At 47.8% G+C, this 21,714-nt stretch overlaps 4 protein-coding genes across 4 annotated transcripts; 1 reads left to right on the top strand and 3 right to left on the bottom strand.

Moving 5' to 3' along the window:
* Positions 1-2,524: 2,524 nt before the first annotated feature.
* C8Q69DRAFT_234500 (hypothetical protein) lies at positions 2,525-3,489 on the bottom strand. The gene has a single exon (XM_028626428.1). The coding sequence runs from the start codon at positions 3,352-3,354 to the stop codon at positions 2,566-2,568; it is 789 nt and encodes a 262-aa protein (XP_028485797.1). The 5' UTR covers positions 3,355-3,489; the 3' UTR covers positions 2,525-2,565.
* Positions 3,490-7,509: 4,020 nt separating this feature from the next.
* C8Q69DRAFT_506354 (putative serine/threonine protein kinase) lies at positions 7,510-10,007 on the bottom strand (the record flags this gene model as incomplete). The annotated part of the gene is made up of 5 exons (XM_028632796.1): positions 7,510-8,626; positions 8,675-9,069; positions 9,126-9,458; positions 9,517-9,781; positions 9,853-10,007. 5 exons carry the CDS (start codon positions 10,005-10,007, stop codon positions 7,510-7,512), a joined length of 2,265 nt encoding a protein of 754 aa, XP_028485796.1.
* A 440-nt stretch (positions 10,008-10,447) lies between these two features.
* C8Q69DRAFT_464183 (hypothetical protein) lies at positions 10,448-12,943 on the bottom strand. The gene is made up of 2 exons (XM_028630400.1): positions 12,724-12,943; positions 10,448-12,667 (listed from the first exon to the last, which is right to left on the bottom strand). The coding sequence occupies exons 1-2, from the start codon at positions 12,773-12,775 to the stop codon at positions 10,755-10,757; spliced, it is 1,965 nt and encodes a 654-aa protein (XP_028485795.1). The 5' UTR covers positions 12,776-12,943; the 3' UTR covers positions 10,448-10,754.
* A 1,367-nt stretch (positions 12,944-14,310) lies between these two features.
* On the top strand, positions 14,311-19,437 carry C8Q69DRAFT_401518 (putative ABC metal ion transporter; the record flags this gene model as incomplete). The annotated part of the gene is made up of 9 exons (XM_028627931.1): positions 14,311-14,583; positions 14,648-17,479; positions 17,537-17,640; positions 17,736-17,781; positions 17,845-18,629; positions 18,683-18,837; positions 18,890-18,958; positions 19,035-19,126; positions 19,183-19,437. The coding sequence occupies 9 exons, from the start codon at positions 14,311-14,313 to the stop codon at positions 19,435-19,437; spliced, it is 4,611 nt and encodes a 1,536-aa protein (XP_028485794.1).
* Positions 19,438-21,714: the final 2,277 nt, after the last annotated feature.

Here is a 21,714-nt window from a genome sequence, read left to right as displayed (position 1 = left end):
CTGTGTTGTTGAAACGAAGCATGGAAACTTTACTAGCATGCTAAGGACTTCAGGCCTTACGTAGTCTCAGGGAAAACATTGAATTACTCTCGTGAATTATAATTCACACTAGTTAGTTAATGCGGCTCCTGAATTCTTGTCGGCCCTATTCAAGGTAGCAAATATTGACAACGCCCTTATATTATTATTATTGAAAAGGATTAATAATAGAGATAGACTGGCAGAATTTAACAGCACAAATCTCCTAATATCTACAGTTATTTCATGTTATAGATAAAAGTTAACTTTTATTATTAGGCAGCTGGCACGAGTAAATACTAACGTAATTCCCTACCGACCTAATTACCCGCCCGACCTAATCAGTGCCGTATTACATATAAAAGAGCCTCTTTTCAGACCTAAATATCTCAACAACCACAAACCTAATAAATATAATAATTAATATGTAGCTTCTTATAATAATATATTTATATATAATAAAGTCTCAGATTCTAAAAATTCTTAGTTATTTAGGTAATATAAATTACAATTGTAATTTTAATAAATATATTACCTTTAAAATATCTTGAGAAGACTTATATCTAAGTAAATAAAATTAAGCAGATATATTCTAAACAATATATATTTCATATATATTCATTCTTATAATCTCTAGGTAGTTAGTTGTTGAGATATTTAGGTCTAAAAAGAGGCTCTTTTATATATAATACGGCACTGATCAGGTCGGGCGGGTAATCAGGTTAATAAGGAATTACGTTATTATATTCCTATAGAGTATCTATTTACGGGGAATATTTAGTATTAAGCGTCTTCTCTATGTTACAATGTGCTAGTTATACCGTAAAAGACTAGAAAAGAGCTGGAGATTTTAAAACAGTTTCACTTGTCGAAATCACACATGATATTTTAATTCCAGTACTTGGTCTTTTGTATGTAGATATAATAGACGAATAATATTAACCGCACAGATTGGAAATTTTGCTTATATATCTCCCCCTTATCATACCTTGTCTCTTGCTGTAGTTATACAAGGCAAGTTAAGTTCAAAGTGAGTAGTTACTAGAACGCTACATCCAGGCCATCCTCACGCTGTCTGCACTGTCCTAAAATTGAAAAACAATTCCAATCATCTAGACTGGCACTGCCTTGTAAGCATTTCCTGCTAAAAAGACATAGGTATACCTGCACCGATCTGCTTCCGGGTACTAGTTTCCCAGTGGAGGTTTATTTTACCTATATCTAGTTACGTATCTTACTACCTAGTCAGCTAGCCATATACTGTATGTTTTCCCGTGATCAACAATGCGGCTTTAAACCTCACATGCAAAAATATCTCAAATAACCCAATCCCAACTCCATCTACAAGAGCCTATTATTATTACCTCAGAATTTATGCATATCTATAGCTTCCTGCAACATTATCCATCCTGAGACACCGGACCGGTCCAACGGATCAAAAAAGAAAGACACCACCCCAGGATCTCCACAACAAGCAAGAAAAAAAAGCTCACCGCTAGTTTTGAGTATCCTATCTAATCCAGGCTCGAACATCGATCGATCGCATAACTAAGTGATCTTCCAAGCTACATATGCAGAGAGGCCAATCGATCAATCAATCAATCCATAAACGGATCCTGTTGCTCGATAAATAATAATAAATCAATAATAATAACAAACAAACAAACATCATATATGTAAATTATATGGATCAGACGAAACCGGGTGTGTGTTTAATTAGATTAGGTATATTGCCCAGGTAACGCGGCGATTAAGTTCACTAGTTTGGGCTGCCACAGCAGTGCTAAAGACAGACAGAGTAAAGTTCTGACTGCTGAGGCCCACTAAATGCGGACCGGTCGAACTCCCGTCCGCTTTCTCTTTCAGGTTTCATTTGATTTTACGGATAGATAGTAGTCTATCATGGGGAAAGTCTGATAACAACCGTGACCACTGACAGGGGGTTGGGGTGGTGGCAGATGAACTACTCTACTCCGCCGATGACGATTGCGAGAGAAGGAATAATGTGGTGATATCTTTCAATGGCAGCGATGGTGATTGATTACAATTAGAACTCTTCGAGAGTGGATTCGATAAGGAGTCAAGATCAAGTTCAAATTTAAATTCAATTGATCAATTGTCAATTCAACTGCGATAGAATGACTATCCGTGATGTCGCATTAAGTATCATCTCAGCAAGATTGTTAACACATGAAGAGAATGGAAGAGAAGAAAAACAAAAAGCAGTCCAACGTAGTTATTACAGTGGGAATTCGTCCCAATCCAAATGTCCAGCTCAACAACAGAGAGAAAATAAAAGAAGATTAGACATGTCCAAGTATCCGGGGAATTATGCTGCAAAAAGAAAGAAGAAAGATATACCGCCCAAGGCCAAAACCCCGAGTGTCACAGAAACGCCGGTAGCCACCAAGCCTTTTTCCGTATGTCCCAATAATTGTACACTTGAAGACCATAATAAGTCCTGAAAAGCCTAGGAGAGGCAAGATCTGAATATAACGCCTGATCCGGGAGTAATAAGTCATTTCGTTCGAGAACGGTAGAGCCAGTTTACCGCCAGTTCTCGTCAATGGGTCGGCGGACCATGCGCCTTCCGCGTCGAAGACCGACGTTGCCCTCTCCGACCAGGGCCTGCCATCGTCGTCCGACAGTGTCGTTATCCTTTCCCATGCGGCGCGCGCACTCATCCCAGTCTCGCTGGGAGAGCTGGAACTTCTCGAGGACTAGTTCCACCAATCTCCGGTCATCTTCCGCACTCCAGTCCGAGGTGGGATTGGAACTGCAGTCTGATATCTCAATCGAGGGAATCGCAGTGTCTGGATCAGGAGTGGCCCCGTTGTTCTCTGTTTTTGTCACGGGAGGGACTGGTGCTGATGGTCTGACGGTGATGGATCCGAGAGAGTGGAAGTCAGAGGTCGCAAGACCCAGAGGAAGGTCGAGCGGAGCACACCTTTGGCGCTTGGGTGTTGAGAATTGATCGCGAGGGGATACATCGGCCATCTCAGTATCGCCATCCTCGTAGCAGTCTCTTCTTCTCTTGTTCACACCGCGGGGTGGTGTCGATTGTCGCTTGACGACCCTCTGTGGTTGGGTCCGAGTCGGCGGCTTGACGTGCAGTGGGCTTTGAAGACGCTCTGGTCTGGCACGTCGCGGTGATGGCGAGGGAGAGACGTTGTTAAGAAGAGATTGTAGTGCGCGACAGGTTCCCAGGAGGCCGTTGCTTGCTGAGAAGCCATCGTCGGACGGCGGAGGTGTAGGCGAGAACAGGCGACTGGCCGCAAAACGCGACCGGGCCGAGTACTTTCGGGGGTCGCAGGGAAGCGCAGACGGGAGAAGCATCTTGTGTGAATGAATTCTGATGAATTCCGCTTTCAGGTTGATAGTTTATGTGTTGCTATGTGATGGAGAACTGCTGGGCTGTTGTGCGCAGGCCACAGCTTGCTGCGGGAGACTATGCGCCGGAGCGGTTCTCGACGGCGATTGACGGTTTCTGTATGGTAAAATTCGGTAGATCGATAGAGTGAGGACGTGCGCTTCGATATCGACAATCTCCGGACGATGCGACCACGCTGTGGTGGGATGGACGCAGTGAAGATGGCGGTCGCGCAATGGGTGGTTTTCGCGGGGAGAGATGGGAACGGGGGAGGAGTGGGAGAACGGCGAGAAGGGCCAATTTTAGCAGGGGCAGCGCTCGGTTCCGGGAACGGACGCCAGTGGGAGAACCCGTTCGCAGCCAGCGGTTTGCGCCAGTCTCCAGACGGCCACCAGAACTAAAACTCAGACAACAACGACAAGCTTGTGGATCCCCCTCCTTGACGATATCGATGAGACCGTGCCCCTAGCAGCTCGTCCAGCTAAAGTGACCTCTTACTCTTAGCCTCTTCTCCGCCGCGTGCCGGTTGCCGCTGGCACCGGACAGCCCAGCGCTGCGTTTGTACTGAGACAAGCTTCCTCTGGGATCGCCCCGGGAGACAAGAAAGAGAAGAGATCAAGGGCGTGCTCGTTGCCCCATGCAGTGACTGCAAGGTGTCTGCGAGGATGCTGGATACCACGAGGATCACAGGGTTGCTTTCCCCTTCTCTTGCAATGTACCTTGCACACCCGCTGACGACAGAAGCAGCTGGAACGATACCAATCCTCCAATCGAGCTGCTCATTCGTATACTTACCATACCATAGTCTAGATAGAGACACGAGTAACTAACAGGGGTCATTTCCTCGGGGTCTGGTGACTGAGCAGCCGGGTCGACGAAGGCCTTCGAACTGTTCTACGAGACCGCCGGTCAAATAGCAGCTCAACAACGGTGCAGTGCCATTAGAGGACGAGATGGGCTGTGCGCGCTGCAACGTCCATCGATAGCCTGCAGGGACCGGTCTAAAGCTCCATGACATGAGGATCATCCACACTTTTGGTCCTGCCTCAGGACACAATGTCTGTCCGCTCAGAAAGAAAGTTACGCGCTCTGAGGTCATCCCTCTCTCCTCCCTGAACTATCTCCTAGATAGACGTTCTGACAGTACAGAAAGGAAAAGCCCGATGTGGCTGTTCCTTGCTGCAGAGTATTAGAGTATTCTTGGATAATCCCCCGCCCCCTCCCCCTCCTGTAAGGAAGAAAGGGATCTCGAGCACCTCGAGGAGCCCATTTCGTGCTACCATTATGGCATTGAGAAGTCTCCGGCCCATCATGCAAGACATCTTCTCTACTCGTACTGTCGACCTTGCCGTCTTGGTGCTAGTATCCCCTCCTTTCTGTCCATGACTCCATTAGACCCCAGCCACCCGTGCGACTCGCGCAGCAGCATCCTTCCATTGCATCCGATGCTCGTGACGGCAATTGAGCAGCACAATCAATGGGGAGGATGAATAATGCATCATGACTCTTAGCATGCGTAATAATAATGGCCGGTTCCAGAGACTTCAAGACTTGTCGGCCCTGAGACTTGGAAAACACCCCTGACGGTCATCGTCGACTGAGCCGTTTCGACTTGTTCGCGATCCGCTCGTTGAGCCAATTTATCCTCTTTGGGAATTCGCGTCACTCCCGCGTTTCAGCACGTGTCGCGTGCGCGTCTAGCGCGTCGCCCAATCATGGCCGCGCGCTTCCGACTTTCCCAATGTCCTTTTGTCCTTCTCACCGTTGCCACCAGCGAGTGGATTAAGACCAACCGAGATAACTACCTATCTAGCGATAATGCGACGACGGTGCCTGAGCAGATACGCTAGGCAAGTGGTGAAGTTCCACGTGCAACGCAGTCGGCATTTCACGATTGAGGTCATACTGCAGTAACTGTACAAGCGCCCCTTGCGCGGCAGGGCCAAAGTGAATTAAATTCTTCCTGGGAGGCTGGAGAGCATTGAACGAGAGGAAACTGCATCCGATTTCGTTATCAGTAACCTTTGCCATTGGTCTGCTTCTCTTGCTCCCCTTGCGCTCCCTCCTCGAAACGGTACTTCCCTACAAAGGGTTGTTACGCCTGCCCGCGATATAGGGTATCATCTACTCCATCGTGGAAGGGAAAAAAAAGCAATACAGCACAAAGCAAGTCAAGGACCCGGTCACCTGGTGCATATGCTGCATGTACTCTGTACCCCGCAACCGCCTCTTAGGAGGACGCCACCTTATCGAGTCTGAAGAACCTGCGAGGCAAAACCTGCTGCTCGAGATTTTGATATGCTGTCTTCATACTCCAGTTGGAAGTCCCATAATATAACCTGATCAGGAACCCAGACAATCCTGTTTTGGGACGCATAACACTTGCTACTATAGTAGGTATAATTATGTCTTGCATTATTTCCCAAAACGGCACTATCTCTACTCATCCCTCCTCCCTACTATGTACTACTTACTCCCTACCATCAGTTAACCCGACTCAAACCTTAGGAGAATTAATTTAACTTAATTTAATGCAAAATTTTCACCTACAAAAGACAAACTCTCAAATAATTAACCTTCCAACCTTCCTCAAGCCTTATACCCCGCACCTTTTTGTAGAGTACCTAGCCAAAGATCTCATCTAAAGCAAGGGATACAACGCACCACTGTGTACCTGCATTTGATTTTTATATTCTTGCACACATCAAACCCTCCCCCCCTCCCCCCACTGAAAACTTGGATCTAGGAAGTTACCGAACCCTGTCGGGGTCCAGTTTTCACTCTCTCTTGATTTGTCTTTTCTCTGTACAAAATTGATGCAAGACATCGACTACCTCCTCCACCAACCCCTTCCTTTTTCCTCGACCCTTGTTCAACGGTTGAAACTGGCCTTCTAGTTGCAGTTTAGTACTTTTCTTTGCTCGAATTATATTCTTTTTTTTTCCCGTTCTATATAATTAGTTACTGATATATGGGAGAGAAGACGAGGGATCGGTGGCTGGTGGCCGATCTTGTCTGTGGCGAATCGATGGACCCCGTGAGGCTCGGGCTTGCCTATCTATCTCTCTATGTCTTTCTATGGAGCCCGATGGTAGGTAACTTGGTTTTAGACAAGCGTCAAGTCAGAGAGAGAGAAGACGAAGAAGAGAAAAAAAAAAAGAATGAAAATCCACTATCATGATTGTCAACGAGTAAATGCGGTTCCGCATAGTGTATTCGTATTTCTTTCTTCTATATTGGAAAGTGGGCAGCAGTTACTCTCAAATTCGCTATTGGGGGATTTTGTTCGTTTTCTTTCGGGGAAATGTTCTCTACGGAAGGGGGGGTTTTTTCCCCTTCTATGTCTCTTATCTTTGGATGGTTGTAAAAGAGAAACTGTTACGGATTGGCAAGCGTAGCTGAACTAATTACTCTCTTAAGTCAAATAGATGAATTCATCATACTCGACTCTAAGTACCAAACTCTCCAACACAGATATTGTATCGATACGTCTCTACAAGTTTGAAAATCCATATGACACCTTCAACACCAGCCGCAATGCATATCATATCTGGAAATGCGACTAATCTTGAAATGCAGGGTGGCTGACTGGCAGCCAGCCATCGTCCACCCGAGAGATTGAGCTTAATGATCCATCCTACAAGTTGTTCGTGCTGGTGCCCGGCTTGGCGGTCTCAATTGCCTATCGATAAAGGCTACTTATGGGTTTGTGTTACCGAGATAGGGCGGCAGTGGGGAAGTCTTCTGGTGGAGCTTATGTATCCTTAGCTGCACGCCTTGCATAGTTCCCGTTTCAAAGAAACTCAAGATATCACTGAGACCTCAAGTGATCGGCTGAGACTTTGGCACATTCAAGTAATTTCAAACTCAGACGTGATTTCTGACTATCAGAAAAGAAATCGAATCAATTTTTGGACTGCAAGGGCGGGTGTATTAAGACGAAAATACGCCATGAACTTTGTAAAGACCACATAGTATCAATAAAAGAAAGATAACGTGATAAAGATTTGGGACATGGCCTTGGTAGTGAATACTGTCAGCTCGTCCCGACAAACCGAATATTGTCTATCCCATGCGTTCAGCTCCCAATCACTGCAGAGATAGATACGGTGCTTGCACTCTCATGAGAAACTTTGCTCGTCAGATTCCACCTTCACTCCAGTCCCAATGTCTCTCCCGTAGAGGACCTTATGGCGCTCTCCGGAAAGTGTGTTCTCCACCTCCTCATAAACTTCGTCCTCTGGTAGATCATAGATGTGGCTCATATGGTGTCGTTTGCCCAAACCGTACTTGGTTTGGGTTTCAGGCGCAAGGTTTTTCTGGTTTGCCCAGGCTTTGACAGCTCGAGTGGCGACTGCGGTACCTGAGGTTCCGCTCTTGGTCATAAGCACCCGAGACAGAGGGCTCTCTTTACCCTTTTGCTTTGCCAGAGACCTAGTATTCTTGCTTCCCTTGAACCAGGCTTCCGGACTGTAGGGCAACCGGATGCGAGATCTCAATCTCGTCGTGATAATTCCTGGACCATTCGGGTCATCAAGTATCTCAGTAACATTACATGCATGTTTCTTTACGGGAAATGTCTGCATTGTGGATGTAGTCTCCTTCCCGTCCCGGTTGAAGAATGGCAGATTTGTATCAGACAGAGTAGGCGAAGGAGCGTCGTGATAATCAAGCATCTGTTCAATAACTGAGGACGATGGTATCCTCGACTCGGTAGAGGGTGCCTTGCTACATGTTGATAGGAACGGGCGATATACGTGCTGTGGATGATTGGTTGCAGCGAGCTGTTTTGCTTGTATATCACAGTCTCCTTCACTGCATATCTCCGACCCCCCTGTCAGCAGTTGATATTCAAGGAGTACTGGTTTTCTTGAAGGGCGCGGTTTCCAGTCCTTGACTGTCCGATCATAGAGAAGTTCGAATTCTTTTTTGTGAGCAGGGTTGGTGAACCAGCAGTGTTTCAACGCTTGCTTCACGTCCATACGGCTACCCTCATCGAGAACGAGGAGCCGATAAATAAAGTCTTTCGGACGTTCACCGACACATATCCATGTCTCATCAGCCTCAAGTCTTTCTAGGTTACATTCTCGTGCCAGTTCTTCGGAATACAAGCGGGTATCTGGATCCATAAATGGCGACCCTCCTGTCAACAGAACGGCTGTGATGCAGCCAAGGGACCATAGATCAACTGATTTTGTGTAGCCATTTCTGCGGGCATGCGATTGTTGGACAACTTCTCTGTTAAGGTAAGTAAAATGCGTCGTTATTGCGAGATACTTTACTTACGGTGCTGCATATTCAAATGTGCCCATAAGTGTCAGCATTCGGTCATGCTTATGCTGGATAACTCTTGCGCATCCAAAATCAGTGAGAATGACCCTGCACCCGTCGGCCTGAGAAGTCATGAGAATGTTATCAGGCTTAAGATCTCGATGTACGATGTTGCGTTCGTGTAAGTAGTCAAGTGCTATCAGTATCTGCCGGACGATCACTGCTGCTTCAATATCAAGTAGCTTTCCACACTTGTATTCCAGAAAGGAGAAAAGGTCGCCAGCGGTTACCAAATCTTGGAATATATAGCTGCATACAGCGTCAGTAAATACTGAGCTTTCTTTTGCTTGGATCTGGACTTGCATTGTGTTGGTAGTCTTGATAACCTGTTCTATCCGGATTATATTTGGCTAGCTCTAGTTCAGCAACGCGAGCCTCACGGTCAAATGAGAAGTGTATAGCATACGTGGCACAGTTTCTCTAATATCTCCGCCTCCCGGTCGTATATCTTTAACTTGTCTTTGATGTATTTTAGTAGATATTGGCGCCTTCTCCATTCTGTGCTTGCCTGTTCCTGGGTGCAATTGTCGATTTCGGTGGCTAAACTGCTTATGTTGCCCTTAGAGGGCATTATTGCTTCCTGTGCTTCTAAACATTGCAGCTTATTCCTCAGCCCTCTGATGTCGACGATTTTACAAGCGACCTGTTGTCCTGTTTCCTTGCTGATGGCCATGTGAACTTGCCCATATGCTCCCGATCCTAATTTGCGCTTCGTAATAGCATATCGGTTTTGAAAAGTCTGTGGGAGAAGAGATAAGAAGAAACTTAAGCATGTTCCAACAATAGGAGAGACAAACCTTCATTTCCATATCCTGCATTTTATCGAAAGGCTCTGCGGTAGTCGTCGCGCATTGAAATAGAATATGGAAACGCCCAGACAGTGTGAGGATATCACCGTCGCTTAGGAGCACGCTGCTGTTACTTTTCTCGATCCAGTTGTTGTTCCAGAGTGTGCCGTTACTAGAAATATCTTGAGCATATACTAATGGTGCAATCTCTTCCGGATTTTCATGGTCGAATATGATCGTATATACGGAGGTGTTTGTTCGAGATGACTGGATCCTCGATCACATATTGACTGACCACGTCAGCATCAGGCTTTCGGAGAAAATTGTAGGGAGAAATCTATTTACCACTTCCTGTAGTCCCTTCCAATATAGATGACCTCACCAGAGTATATTTTGAATGGCTCCCCTGTGATTCCATTTTCCGGATCCCACTGTGAAAGTGTGCCCACACAGCTGCTAGGCCATAGTGACGAATAAGCATCATCACTAGCAGTCGACATAGCAGACGTGGTAAGTAGCAAGAGTTATCGAGATTAATGACGCAGTTGAAATTGTCTGATATGAAAAGGAGCAGAAAGAACGGGAGTTTCCGACACTGAGAGCAAGAAATTCAACGAGATAATAGCAGACCTTTCAACGCTAGCACGTTGTCACAAACCTGCAGCAGGTCTTGTTTGATATCATTATTTGTCACGAAATTGGAGCCGATTGAGAAGTTATTTTAACTCGTGTCAGATAGAGAAGAGGCTTGTCCTTGTAAGGAAAAAGGCAAGGCGTCGAAATTACGCGAGACTAGACGGTGGCCAGGACACCGTTCCTTCCATATACGGCGTGCACACTCTAGCGCTAACTGCAGATAGCATGCGAATGCATCTGAGGTGGAAGCATATCTTATCCTGAAAGTGTCTCTATGAGCAATTACTTTTGGTGAAACTCCGCACAAACTATGGGTTTAATATCGAGTAATGAATAAGCTCGTTTCACCAAGCTATGCTCCAACGCAATAGACTGCAGCTGGTTTAGATGCAGTTCATCGTGTCGACGAGGACAAAATCTGATTTCGAAAGTTGGTATCATACCATATGTTACAGAGGCAGTTAGCATCGCTTATATCCATGTTTAATCGCTAGATAGTAAATCATGTATAGCCGATAGCGACACCAACAGCACTTGAGGCATCATCCTTCCTCCGCAGTGGACTTCTCACACTCTCAGAGTCAACGCGGAACGATAGGTTGAGCTATGATCTATCTTCCCTGCATCTTTCGGATTCGCTCTTCAGCAGCTCTTGCGCGGCGTTCCCGCTCCAACCTCATTCTCATCTCCGGAGTCATGCCTCTCATTTCCTCTTCCCTCTTCTCAGCACCGGTCTTTTCGACGGCTCCTAGAGCCCGGCCACCGGGCTTCTTCCCCTTCCGTGATGCAGCCTCTTTTGCTGCATCCTCTTCCTTCTTCAAGCGTTCGAGCTCAGCTTTCCGCCTGTTGGCTTCTGCTTCTTCTGCGGCTTTGCGTTCTTGTTCTCTAGAGCTATCGGCCTCTGCTTTGGAGACAGGGGCCGGGACGTGAGCTGCTTCCCAGTTCCACCTGGACTCTCCAAGCTCATGACGAGCGACGCGAAATGCATCGCGAGTAGCGCGATCTCCTGCGATATCGAAAGCTGTCTTGCCCTCGCCATTGAGGATTGTAGGATCCGCATTTGCCTTGGTCAGAAGTGCGAGGACAATAGCCGGAGAATTAGAACTAGCCGCCAAGTGAAGCGGTGTCGGTGAGTGGAAATTTTGCGATGACGTCGGAGGGTAAAATCTGAAGGAGGAAGGTATAGAATTGTTCGAAATATAGGATGCAAGCGCCGGTGCCTTTGATCGACGGATCAGGGCTTGGATCTGGGAAGTATGCAGCATTGCGGCTTCATCCTCCGGAGAAATCTTTGGCTTCTCCTGGGGCGCTGGCCGCTTCTGCGGTTTTACAGCTTCCTCTCGCCGCTTGTTTTCAGCGGCCGCGATTGCGGCTTCATCAACGTGGCTCACTTTTACGCGACTGAGCTCCTTAAAGGATCGCAGAAGCTCCCCTTGGGTAGCACGACGCGTATTAAACGGAAAACCTCTCAATCTAGAGTCGTTTTGCCTGAGAACCTGACCGTCGTATGGTCCGAACAAGATCCGCCGATTCGTGCTCCCGGTTGCCCGCACGAATAGCAGTTGGGCATTATCAATGAGGTCTTTCCACTCTCCTAGTAGCTCCCTGATTTCTTTCTCAAGCGCTGCTTCATTATAGCGTCGAAGACTGGAACCCGCTGAATGCGCAGCTCCTTTGGCCGAATCGTTGGCGGATTGAGCACCACCCTGCTTCCTTCGAGTTGTATATCGATGGAAAGTCTTATGGGCGACCACACGGGCTTGTCGTTCCTCCACACCACCCGGTCGCTTTTGAATCTCTGGTGCTAGTGAGACAACCATAGCTGCGAAGTGACCGCCACCAATCATACACATAAAGACGTGAGGGCTTAGACCAGAAGCAGAAGGCCCTTGTTCTGAGCTAGATGCAGCACCTCGCCGCTGAGTGACTGGTGCGAGCTGTTTCTTTCGCAGGGAGTCAACCAAGTGAGCAGGCTCCTCTTGTTCGGCCTGCGTGAAGATCGCTCTGTAAATGCCTAAAGACGTGTTCGAAGGCAGTAATGGGCTTGTAAACCAAAATAAAGGACTTCTTCCGCCTCCTTTGATCAATGTCTTTTCTTCATTATCTTCATCCGCCTCCTGCGATATCTTTGCCTGTCGTTTCAACAAGGCCGTAAGCGTCGCATCTGGAGTGTTGGAACCATCGTCGCCTTCCGAGTCCGACTCTGAGGATTCAGAGCCTGATATTGACTCGTCTAACTCGCCGATAGCCTTGTTAAATTCCCCTTCAGTCAAAGGTTTATTGCCTCTGAGTTGCGCTTTCAAGTTATACCGATGATGGTCGGTCCGGACATGATCGCGTTGTTCTTGAAAGCTAGGTAGTGCGACTTGGCATAGAGCGCATGATGTCGACGTGGCGACTCCATTTTCCTTGTCGGATCGTTCTAGTACTTCTGGAATAAAATCCACATCCGTAGGGAGTGGTGTCTGCTGATCGCCATCTTTGGTCGTTAATGTCGACAGAAGCTCCTGCGGGAGGTCATAGACTGCTTGACGTTAGCACACTCACATAGTCATAGTTCCCAGAAAAAGTCACACGTACCATATAGCGGCCTTTTCAGAAGCTCCTCTATGTTGGAGGTATTCTGGGCCATGGCGACCAGAGAATGGGAAGTTGTGCTACTGAAGGAAAGGATGAAATAATGCGGCGTTGCGGCAACAAGTGACGCACAGTCGCAGATGCCCCTCGATCGGACTTAACTGCGCTAGCGCTGTATTCTCCGAGCCCCGCAACAGCACCAAATTTATAGAGCACCAGGGCTTCAACTTGACTATGTATATATTACTCTCAGTAGCCACAGCCTCAGACAAGAGATTGCGGATAATAACGTATAGAATTTATCATGGCCTATTATTAACTGCACAGATCTTTATCTCATTGGTCCCCTATTAGCCGCCATGATAGTGAGCTAGCGCCGGTTATATACCACATTATTTCGACGCTTCCAGTGGGATAAATAAATGTGAGCGCTAGGTAGGTAGAGGATTTCTGCTAGGCTAAAATAGCAAAAGGATTCAAGGAAAGCAAATAACATCAATGGGTGCGTGCTTTTCGAACATATGGGTGATGCAGATATTGTCTTGACACGGCCTAAAGACAAAGCCTAAGGGTTCCAGGCAATATTTCACCGCCGTTTCTAGTCTTTGTTATTCCAAAGCGACAATTGGATTACCTGAATCCCAACTCTGCGATTTCACCTTTAAATATATTCATGCTTAGATGCAGCCCGCTCATATGTCTACGTCCTCTTTGCTCATCCTGCTACATTCGGCCCTCGACTCATATGGTGGAATAGAACTTCTGTTTCACACAACAAACCTGCTGCACACACCATATCACCTGGATTTGTCTGGAACGCGTGCGACCCACAGACTGTCCTTGACATGCATTCGACACCATACACTGACCCGTGATCACCGGTAGGCTAAGCCTTGGGGGATCCGCGGAGCGCATGCTGGATGTACCACTAAGGAACTAAGTACCTGGCTCTAACTATCACGACGTCCGGCTTATCGAAGAGGACATGAAGCTAAGGATTGACTGGGTAGGTAGATATATACATATATGTATTTTCGCTTTTTTCTTTTTCTTTTTTTTCGAATTTGATGACACAGAATCATAAGACGTCGGAAACCGGCACAGTTGCTTAGATAATTCGAGGTGGGAATTCTGCAGGGTTCTAGCCGTTGTGCGCACCACTTAGTATATCGTCAATGACGTCGCGTCTCGACAAAAAAATAGAGCAATGCACTGGCTACATCGTATGTCAATTCCCCAACATAGAGAGAAGGAATAAGAATACAAACCTCGACTTCTCGACAGTCCACACCGGATGCCCCTCACACTGTTTACAGCCTATGGTACACAGTAAAAGATCTGTGACACGCTCTGCCTGCAGCTCGGAGTTAATGGATATCCTTCCCCACTCCGGCAGCTATCCCCGAAACTCCCGGTTGCTTCGACAAGAACCGTGTTAGTCAGCACAGAGCAGTTCACGGACCGCGCTTTGAGGCGTCCAGTCGGTGTAGGTTCGCCTCTCTGTCGTCGACCTTTGCAGACTTCGCTCTTCTTGTCTCGCGATAGAGCGTGGAGGATCCATCACTCCAGCGCAGCAATCACGACCCGAAAATGGTCGATGGCAACCTACAGGCGGTCTTCAGAGATCCCTCACCGGGGCCGCTAGATCTCGCATACCGCGAGCGCCAACCGTTCTGCGGCGATGTTGAAGGATGGGGCCCGATAAGCCCGTTGAGGTTTGATCTCACTCCGTGCTTTCTTGACGTGTGGATTTCGTTGGTAGCAGTCTGGGGACTCGTGTTGGGAGCTGGGGCCATCTGGTTCCTGCTCAAGAAACGACATCCGCAACCGGTTGCGAAGAATTGGCACTTCTATCTGAAACTGGTACGTCGCCCTGGCTCAATTGTCCCTCACGGATACCAACTAATATGATGTTGGACATAAACAGGTTATTCTGGGTGCATTGATAATAAATACTGCTCTCCAAGCCTCCATTCAGATCGAGTCGCTTCCTGGTATCTGGCCGGCCGACTTCAGGTTCTGGACGTCCGTCCTCACATTCGCATCGCTCCTGGTGATATTCACAGTCCAGTATTATGAACACTGGCGCAGCAGACAGCCCAATGGAGTCGTCTTGTTTTACTGGGTCTTCTTTCTCTTGGCCAACGGCGTGAAACTGAGATCGCTCGTCGCCCGAAAGGCTTACCATGACCGACTTCCTTACTTTGTGTCCTTCAACGTGAGTGTGGGTCTCGCGCTGCTGGAGTTCATTTTGGAGTACTTCGTACCGAAGAAACAAAGCGCATATGATGCTCTGGGCGATGAAGACGAGTGCCCTTACGAATACGCCGATATTTTCGCAGTCCTCACGTTCAGCTGGATGACACCTATGATGAAATACGGCTATAAGAATTTCTTGACCCAAGATGACTTGTGGAATTTGCGGAGGCGAGACACAACTCGCGTAACGGGAGATAACCTGGAAAAGGCTTGGCAGCATCAACTGAAGAGGAAGAGACCGTCGCTTTGGGTTGCTCTTTTCCGGGCATTTGGCGGACCATATCTGCGGGGCGCCGTTGTCAAGACTGGAAGTGATATATTGGCGTTCGTCCAGCCGCAGCTCCTGCGTCTGCTAATCCAGTTCATCGACTCGTACAGGACGGACACGCCTGAACCGGTCATCAGAGGAGTCGCCATTGCCCTCGCCATGTTCGCCGTGTCCGTGTCCCAGACAATGTGCCTTCACCAATATTTCCAGAGAGCATTTGAGACCGGTATGCGTGTCAAGTCCTCTTTGACTGCTATGATATACTCCAAGGCGCTTAAGCTGTCCAACGAAGGCCGAGCCTCCAAAAATACGGGTGACATTGTCAACCACATGGCCGTGGACCAGCAACGCCTGTCAGATCTGACGCAATTCGGAATGCAACTCTGGTCTGCTCCATTCCAGATCATCTTATGTATGGTGTCCTTGTACCAACTCGTTGGTGTGAGCATGCTTGCAGGAATCGGAATGATGATTCTGATGATCCCTCTTAACGGCGTCATCGCGAGAATGATGAAGAAGCTGCAGATAACGCAGATGAAGAACAAAGATTCGCGGACTAAGCTGATGACAGAGATTTTGAACAATATGAAGAGCATTAAGCTCTATGCCTGGAACACCGCTTTCATGAACATGCTCAGCCATATCCGTAACGATCTCGAGCTGAATACCCTTCGTAAAATTGGAGCGACACAATCAGTCGCGAATTTTACTTGGTCGTCAACTCCTTTCCTGGTGTCGTGTTCTACATTTGCTGTATTCGTTTTGGTAAACGACAAACCACTCACAACGGACATTGTCTTCCCGGCGTTGACTCTTTTCAATCTTCTTACGTTCCCGCTTTCGATCCTGCCGATGGTTATTACATCAATCATCGAGGCATCCGTCGCTGTTCGACGCCTGACGGATTACTTTACTTCAGACGAGCTTCAAAGTGATGCTGTCACCTACGAGGACCCTGTGACGCACATCGGCGATGAGTCCGTTAGGATCCGAGATGCATCATTTACCTGGAACAGGTATCAGGACGGCACTGCTCTTGAGAATATCGATTTCAGTGCTCGCAAGGGGGAGCTGAGTTGCATTGTCGGGCGCGTTGGCGCTGGCAAGTCTTCGTTCCTCCAGTCTTTGCTGGGCGATCTCTGGAAGAAACAAGGTGAGGTCGTTGTCCGTGGTCGGATAGCTTACGTTGCGCAGCAACCTTGGGTGATGAATGCTAGTGTTAGGGAGAATATTGTGTTCGGACACCGCTGGGATCCCCATTTCTACAATCTAACTGTCGAGGCCTGCGCTTTGCTGGATGACTTCAAAACACTGCCAGATGGAGATCAAACCGAAGTTGGAGAGAGAGGAATTTCGCTCTCCGGAGGTCAGAAGGCTCGATTGACTCTTGCTAGAGCCGTCTACGCCCGGGCAGACGTGTACCTCTTGGATGATGTCCTGTCAGCTGTCGATTCACATGTTGGAAGGCATATCATAAACAGAGTACTCGGCCGTACTGGTATACTCGCCAGCAAGACCCGAATTCTCGCAACCAATGCCATAGCTGTCTTGAAGGAGGCAGACTTCATTGGATTGTTACGTGACAAGACCATAATTGAAAAAGGAACTTATCAGCAATTGATCGCAATGAAAGGCGAGGTTGCTACCCTTGTCCGTACAACGACGAGTGACGATGAAGATTCGTCTAAAAGCATCGATGACGGAAAAGACCTTGCTAGTCCAGAGAGTTCGGAATCGGCAACCGTCGTCGTCGATCAAGGCGATGACACCGAGTTATCAGATGTTGAAGAGGCTGACGAGGGCTTGGCTCCACTGGCTCCAATCTCATCTCGTAGTGTTGGACAGAGAAGGACAAGCCTCTCCACGTTAAGACGGGCTAGTACCTCCAGCTGGCAGGGACCGAGACGTAAATTGGGCGACGAAGAAAACCTGAAGAGCAAGCAAACCAAAGAGACCGCAGAACAGGGAAAGGTCAAATGGAGTGTCTACGGGGAATATGCCAAAACGAGCAATCTCTACGCGGTAACAATCTATATAATCGCGCTCCTTGGTGCGCAGACAGCGGGTATTGCCGGTGGGTTCTGGTTGAAGAGATGGTCTGAGGTCAACGAGAGGGAGGGAAGGAACCCAGATGTTGGCAAGTATATTGGAATATACTTTGCTTTCGGTTTGGGTGCCTCTGCGTTAGTCGTTTTCCAGACTCTCATTTTGTGGATCTTCTGTTCGATTGAGGTATTTGCTCGAAAATTCATATTGAAACTAGTCTCGTTGCTGACTGCCGCAAACCAGGCTTCAAGGAAACTGCACGAGCGTATGGCATTTGCTATTTTTCGATCTCCAATGAGTTTCTTCGAGACGACGCCATCTGGACGTATACTTAACCGGTTTTCAAGGTTCGTGCCACTCGACTCCTGGTCACACCGGTGTCAATAAGTGCAAACTGGCACTTAGAGTCTTGATCTAGATGAGCTGACGCATTATTGCATAGTGACATATACCGTATCGATGAAGTTCTGGCACGCACCTTCAATATGGTGAGTATCCAATCCACTTAACGTTTGCATTGTATATCTAGATAACAGCTAACTTTTTTTTAGCTGTTTGTAAATACGGCTCGTGCAGCTTTCACAATGGCGGTTATTGCGGTCTCCACGCCGGCATTCCTTATTTTGATTATCCCATTGGGTGCTGTTTACTTGGCTTATCAGAAGTACTACCTGAGAACTTCACGAGAACTGAAACGGTTGGATAGTGTCAGCAGAAGTCCGATCTATGCTCACTTCCAGGAATCTCTTGGTGGTATCAGTACCATTCGTGCTTACAGGCAACAAGATCGATTCACACTGGAGAATGAATGGCGTATGGACGCGAACCTTCGGGCCTACTTCCCCTCGATCAGCGCGAATCGATGGCTTGCAGTTCGCCTTGAGTTTATCGGATCTATCATTATTCTTGCAGCTGCAGTGTTCGCGATCATTTCAGTATCTACTGGAAGTGGACTGTCGGCCGGAATGGTTGGTCTTGCCATGTCATACGCTCTTCAGATCACCCAATCTTTGAATTGGATTGTACGACAGACGGTCGAGGTAGAGACCAATATCGTCTCTGTTGAGCGAGTCTTGGAATATGCCAATCTGCCCAGCGAGGCTCCAGACGTGATTTTCAAGAACCGCCCAAGTCTGGGATGGCCTTCCAAAGGTGCTGTGACGTTCAACCACTACAGCACACGGTACCGTCCAGGACTGGACCTCGTCTTGAAAGATGTCACCTTGGACATTAAGCCTCATGAGAAGATCGGTGTTGTTGGACGTACGGGTGCAGGAAAGAGCTCGCTCACGTTGGCTCTTTTCCGTATCATTGAGGCTGCCAGCGGAAGTATCAGGTACGTGTGAAACGGACGTACTCTATCTGATTCAATGCTAATCTTTAACGAAGCATTGACAACTTGGATATCTCAACAATCGGTCTGCTTGATCTTCGGGGCCGTCTCGCAATCATCCCGCAGGACGCTGCCCTATTCGAAGGCACTCTACGTGATAACCTCGACCCTCGACATGTGCATGATGACACTGAACTTTGGAGTGTACTTGGTACGCAGCTTCCCTCGCAATGGAGAATGATGGACTAACACTCTGCTTGTAGAACATGCAAGACTGAAGGATCACGTCGCTGGCATGGAAGGTCAATTAGACGCTCAGATCAACGAAGGAGGTAAGTCAATTTAGCACACAACAACGCATACTGATCGTAGATGATCCCATCAGAGCTAACGAATTACTTCCTACAGGTTCAAATCTCAGTCAGGGACAGCGCCAGCTTGTTTCCCTTGCGCGCGCGTTGCTGACCCCAAGCAACATCCTGGTGTTGGATGAAGCAACCGTAAGCCATATCTGCCAGACTACTACCGATTCCATGCTGACAATATTCGGATATAGGCCGCAGTTGATGTTGAGACTGACGCACTCCTTCAGCGTACCTTACGGAGCGACATGTTCCAGCATCGGACGATCATCACGATCGCTCACCGTATCAATACTATTCTTGATTCGGACCGAATCGTGGTGCTGGACCGTGGCACAGTTGCAGAGTTTGACACACCAGCGGAGCTTATTCGACGTGGCGGCAAATTCTATGAGTTAGTCAAGGAAGCCGGCTTGCTCGATAGTGAAGGGCTGGCCACCCTCCAGTAATCCATGTCGCCATAGTTGTGATTGGGTGCCCTAGCGATCGGGGAACCGGACCGTTCCACAGAATCGGGATGATTGTCAGGATTGGTGTTCCCTTTTGTAACAAGGATTGCATTTGGTGCTCTGTTTGAAAGTTGCAGGCCACACACATATCTAGCGAGCATCGTTGATGTTGATACGGCATTTCTCTTGACTAGAGCCCACCATCGGCTTTCTGCCCTGTCGTCCATCCACTTGGCGGCTGAGACTGTCTGTGCACTCAGTGATAGTTCCTGAAGGCCTGCAGGATCGCCGGCATTGGTTTCCGGGGTATGAGATTTCTTTGTTTAGGTTTGGCCCTTTGCAGATCTACCAGGGTCACGGCAACATGAAGCTCAGGCGCTGTAGGTGATTCAGAAAAGTCTTCTTCCGTTCGATATTGCAAACAGAAATTTGGATGTTGGAGAGAGTGGTAGGACTGATCGAAAAAGGGGCGCAGTATGGTAGGGGGCTGTGGGAGGTCTCGATTATTGCTACGATGACACTGTACATATTATCATATGAGAATACATATTCAACGATGCACACATTACAGTGGTCAAATCAGACTACGGCACCAATTTCATCTTGTCCATCGCATTCTTTCAGCTCTCGCCTTGAGGGGTGTATGACTGGTGGCCCGTTCAGTGACAGTGGACCTACCCAGGAGCTAACTGCGTCAGTATTACTCCCGATAGGGATACTACTCTCTGAGTACGAGGTATATCATGAAGCTCAAGTGGCCTAGAGTGATCGACGGTCTGTTTCCATGTGGGAAGCACCAGCTAGAATCACGGTACGTACCACGATGATATGCAAGATCCGGGGTGGCACCGAAAGTGGCTCTCGTTTGGGGCTGAAGCTTTACGACACGGCAGCCGCCGCTTAGACACTGGACTAGAGTATAGGTACTACTTCCTATCATCGTACTATTATGTATTATTGCTTTTCCTTTGGGGGACATTCGCGCGCGCCCTAATCTACTAAGCTGCGCCGTACCCAAGCTTCGTATTCTTTCTTGCATCCTCGTGGCTTTCGACGATATTGTACATGACCTACTACTCCGTCCCTCCGTACACATGGCAGCCATATGACGAACTTATCGAACGCCTCGAAGGCTCTCAGGGTCCACGAGGTCCCACTGACGGCGGCGAACAGAGGAAGTTCTTTCCCACGGGCATCCAATCGTCCTTCATTTCTCGGGAATCACATCTCTTCGCCATACCCACCCCTCCCAGACCGCGGAAGCGGATGAACTGGATGCTAGTTATCTGTATTAGCACAGACCCCCATTTCAAGCCAACTTAGAATACTCTCTGGTTGGTACCTTTATTTCCAAAGTGTATGGTAGCGAGATCCTCCCCTTCCCGCTCTGCTAACTGGTAGAAGCCTTAATGTCCCCCTTGCTTTGCTTGCCTTATGACTCGCCGTATTTTCAACCGGGTTCTGGTTGGATCGGGAATGAAGACGTCACCCCGTAGGTATAGCGGCTATAGTCACGCTGGTCAATTTGTTGCTTACTTGGGCAATCTAGGCAATGATATTGTACATGAGATATGAAACAAGGTCCCCGAAGATCCCGGCCACATGCCATACAGGACAGGATCGGATTGGTTTGCTAATAGAGGTTCCCGGTTTCTGGGTCGTCTTCGTTATCATCATGAGTCCGTTAAGATGTGGTAGGAGTACTTTAGTCTGTTGGTTAGTCTGTGACTCTGTCCGACTTCAAGGAGATATCATCTCAGCCAGAAGCGGTTTCGTAGATAAGCCACGTTTCTATACGAGTATGTAGTACATAGTAGTAATTTTTGTCTTCTAACTTTGAGAAGACAGCAATAATACTTATAATGATGCTAGAGAATAACCATAGAGTTGTGATTCCGTCCGTATGGCACCGGGGGAATCGGAAGATTGATCCCCCCCGTCCCCTATTCCGGCACATATGTAGTACTATGTATTCTGCTAACTTCTAACTATCTAGTCGGTGCGGAGATGTGAATCTATACGATACGTCGTCAATTCTGGAATACTCACTAGCCACGTTCTCTGCATACACGGATACTAGATAGGGATGCTAGATGGAAAACTTTCGAAGTATGCCACATCATGCTGACCATGGTCTTGTCTTATGCTCCAGACACACTGAGGATGACAGACGAGAATCATATTATTATTAGAGAGAGGCATCCGACAGAGACTTTGTTCGCTTGTAGGCCATGAGTCGGGACGCTCCGACCTCTCAGCTTAAGTTTTGGTTCCCTC

The sequence above is a fragment of the Paecilomyces variotii genome, assembly GCF_004022145.1.
Source record: "Paecilomyces variotii strain CBS 101075 chromosome Unknown C8Q69scaffold_4, whole genome shotgun sequence".
Classification (NCBI taxonomy): domain Eukaryota; kingdom Fungi; phylum Ascomycota; class Eurotiomycetes; order Eurotiales; family Thermoascaceae; genus Paecilomyces; species Paecilomyces variotii.
This window is presented reverse-complemented; position numbering and strand designations above follow the sequence as displayed.

Coding starts and splice junctions, on each gene's coding strand:
- C8Q69DRAFT_234500 (XM_028626428.1), bottom strand. CDS start 3,354: ATGCTTCTCCCGTCTGCGCTTCCCTGCGACCCCCGAAAGTACTCGGCC.
- C8Q69DRAFT_464183 (XM_028630400.1), bottom strand. CDS start 12,775: ATGGCCCAGAATACCTCCAACATAGAGGAGCTTCTGAAAAGGCCGCTA. Junction 12,668..12,723: donor TCTGAAAAGGCCGCTATATG/GTACGTGTGACT, acceptor AACGTCAAGCAG/TCTATGACCTCCCGCAGGAG.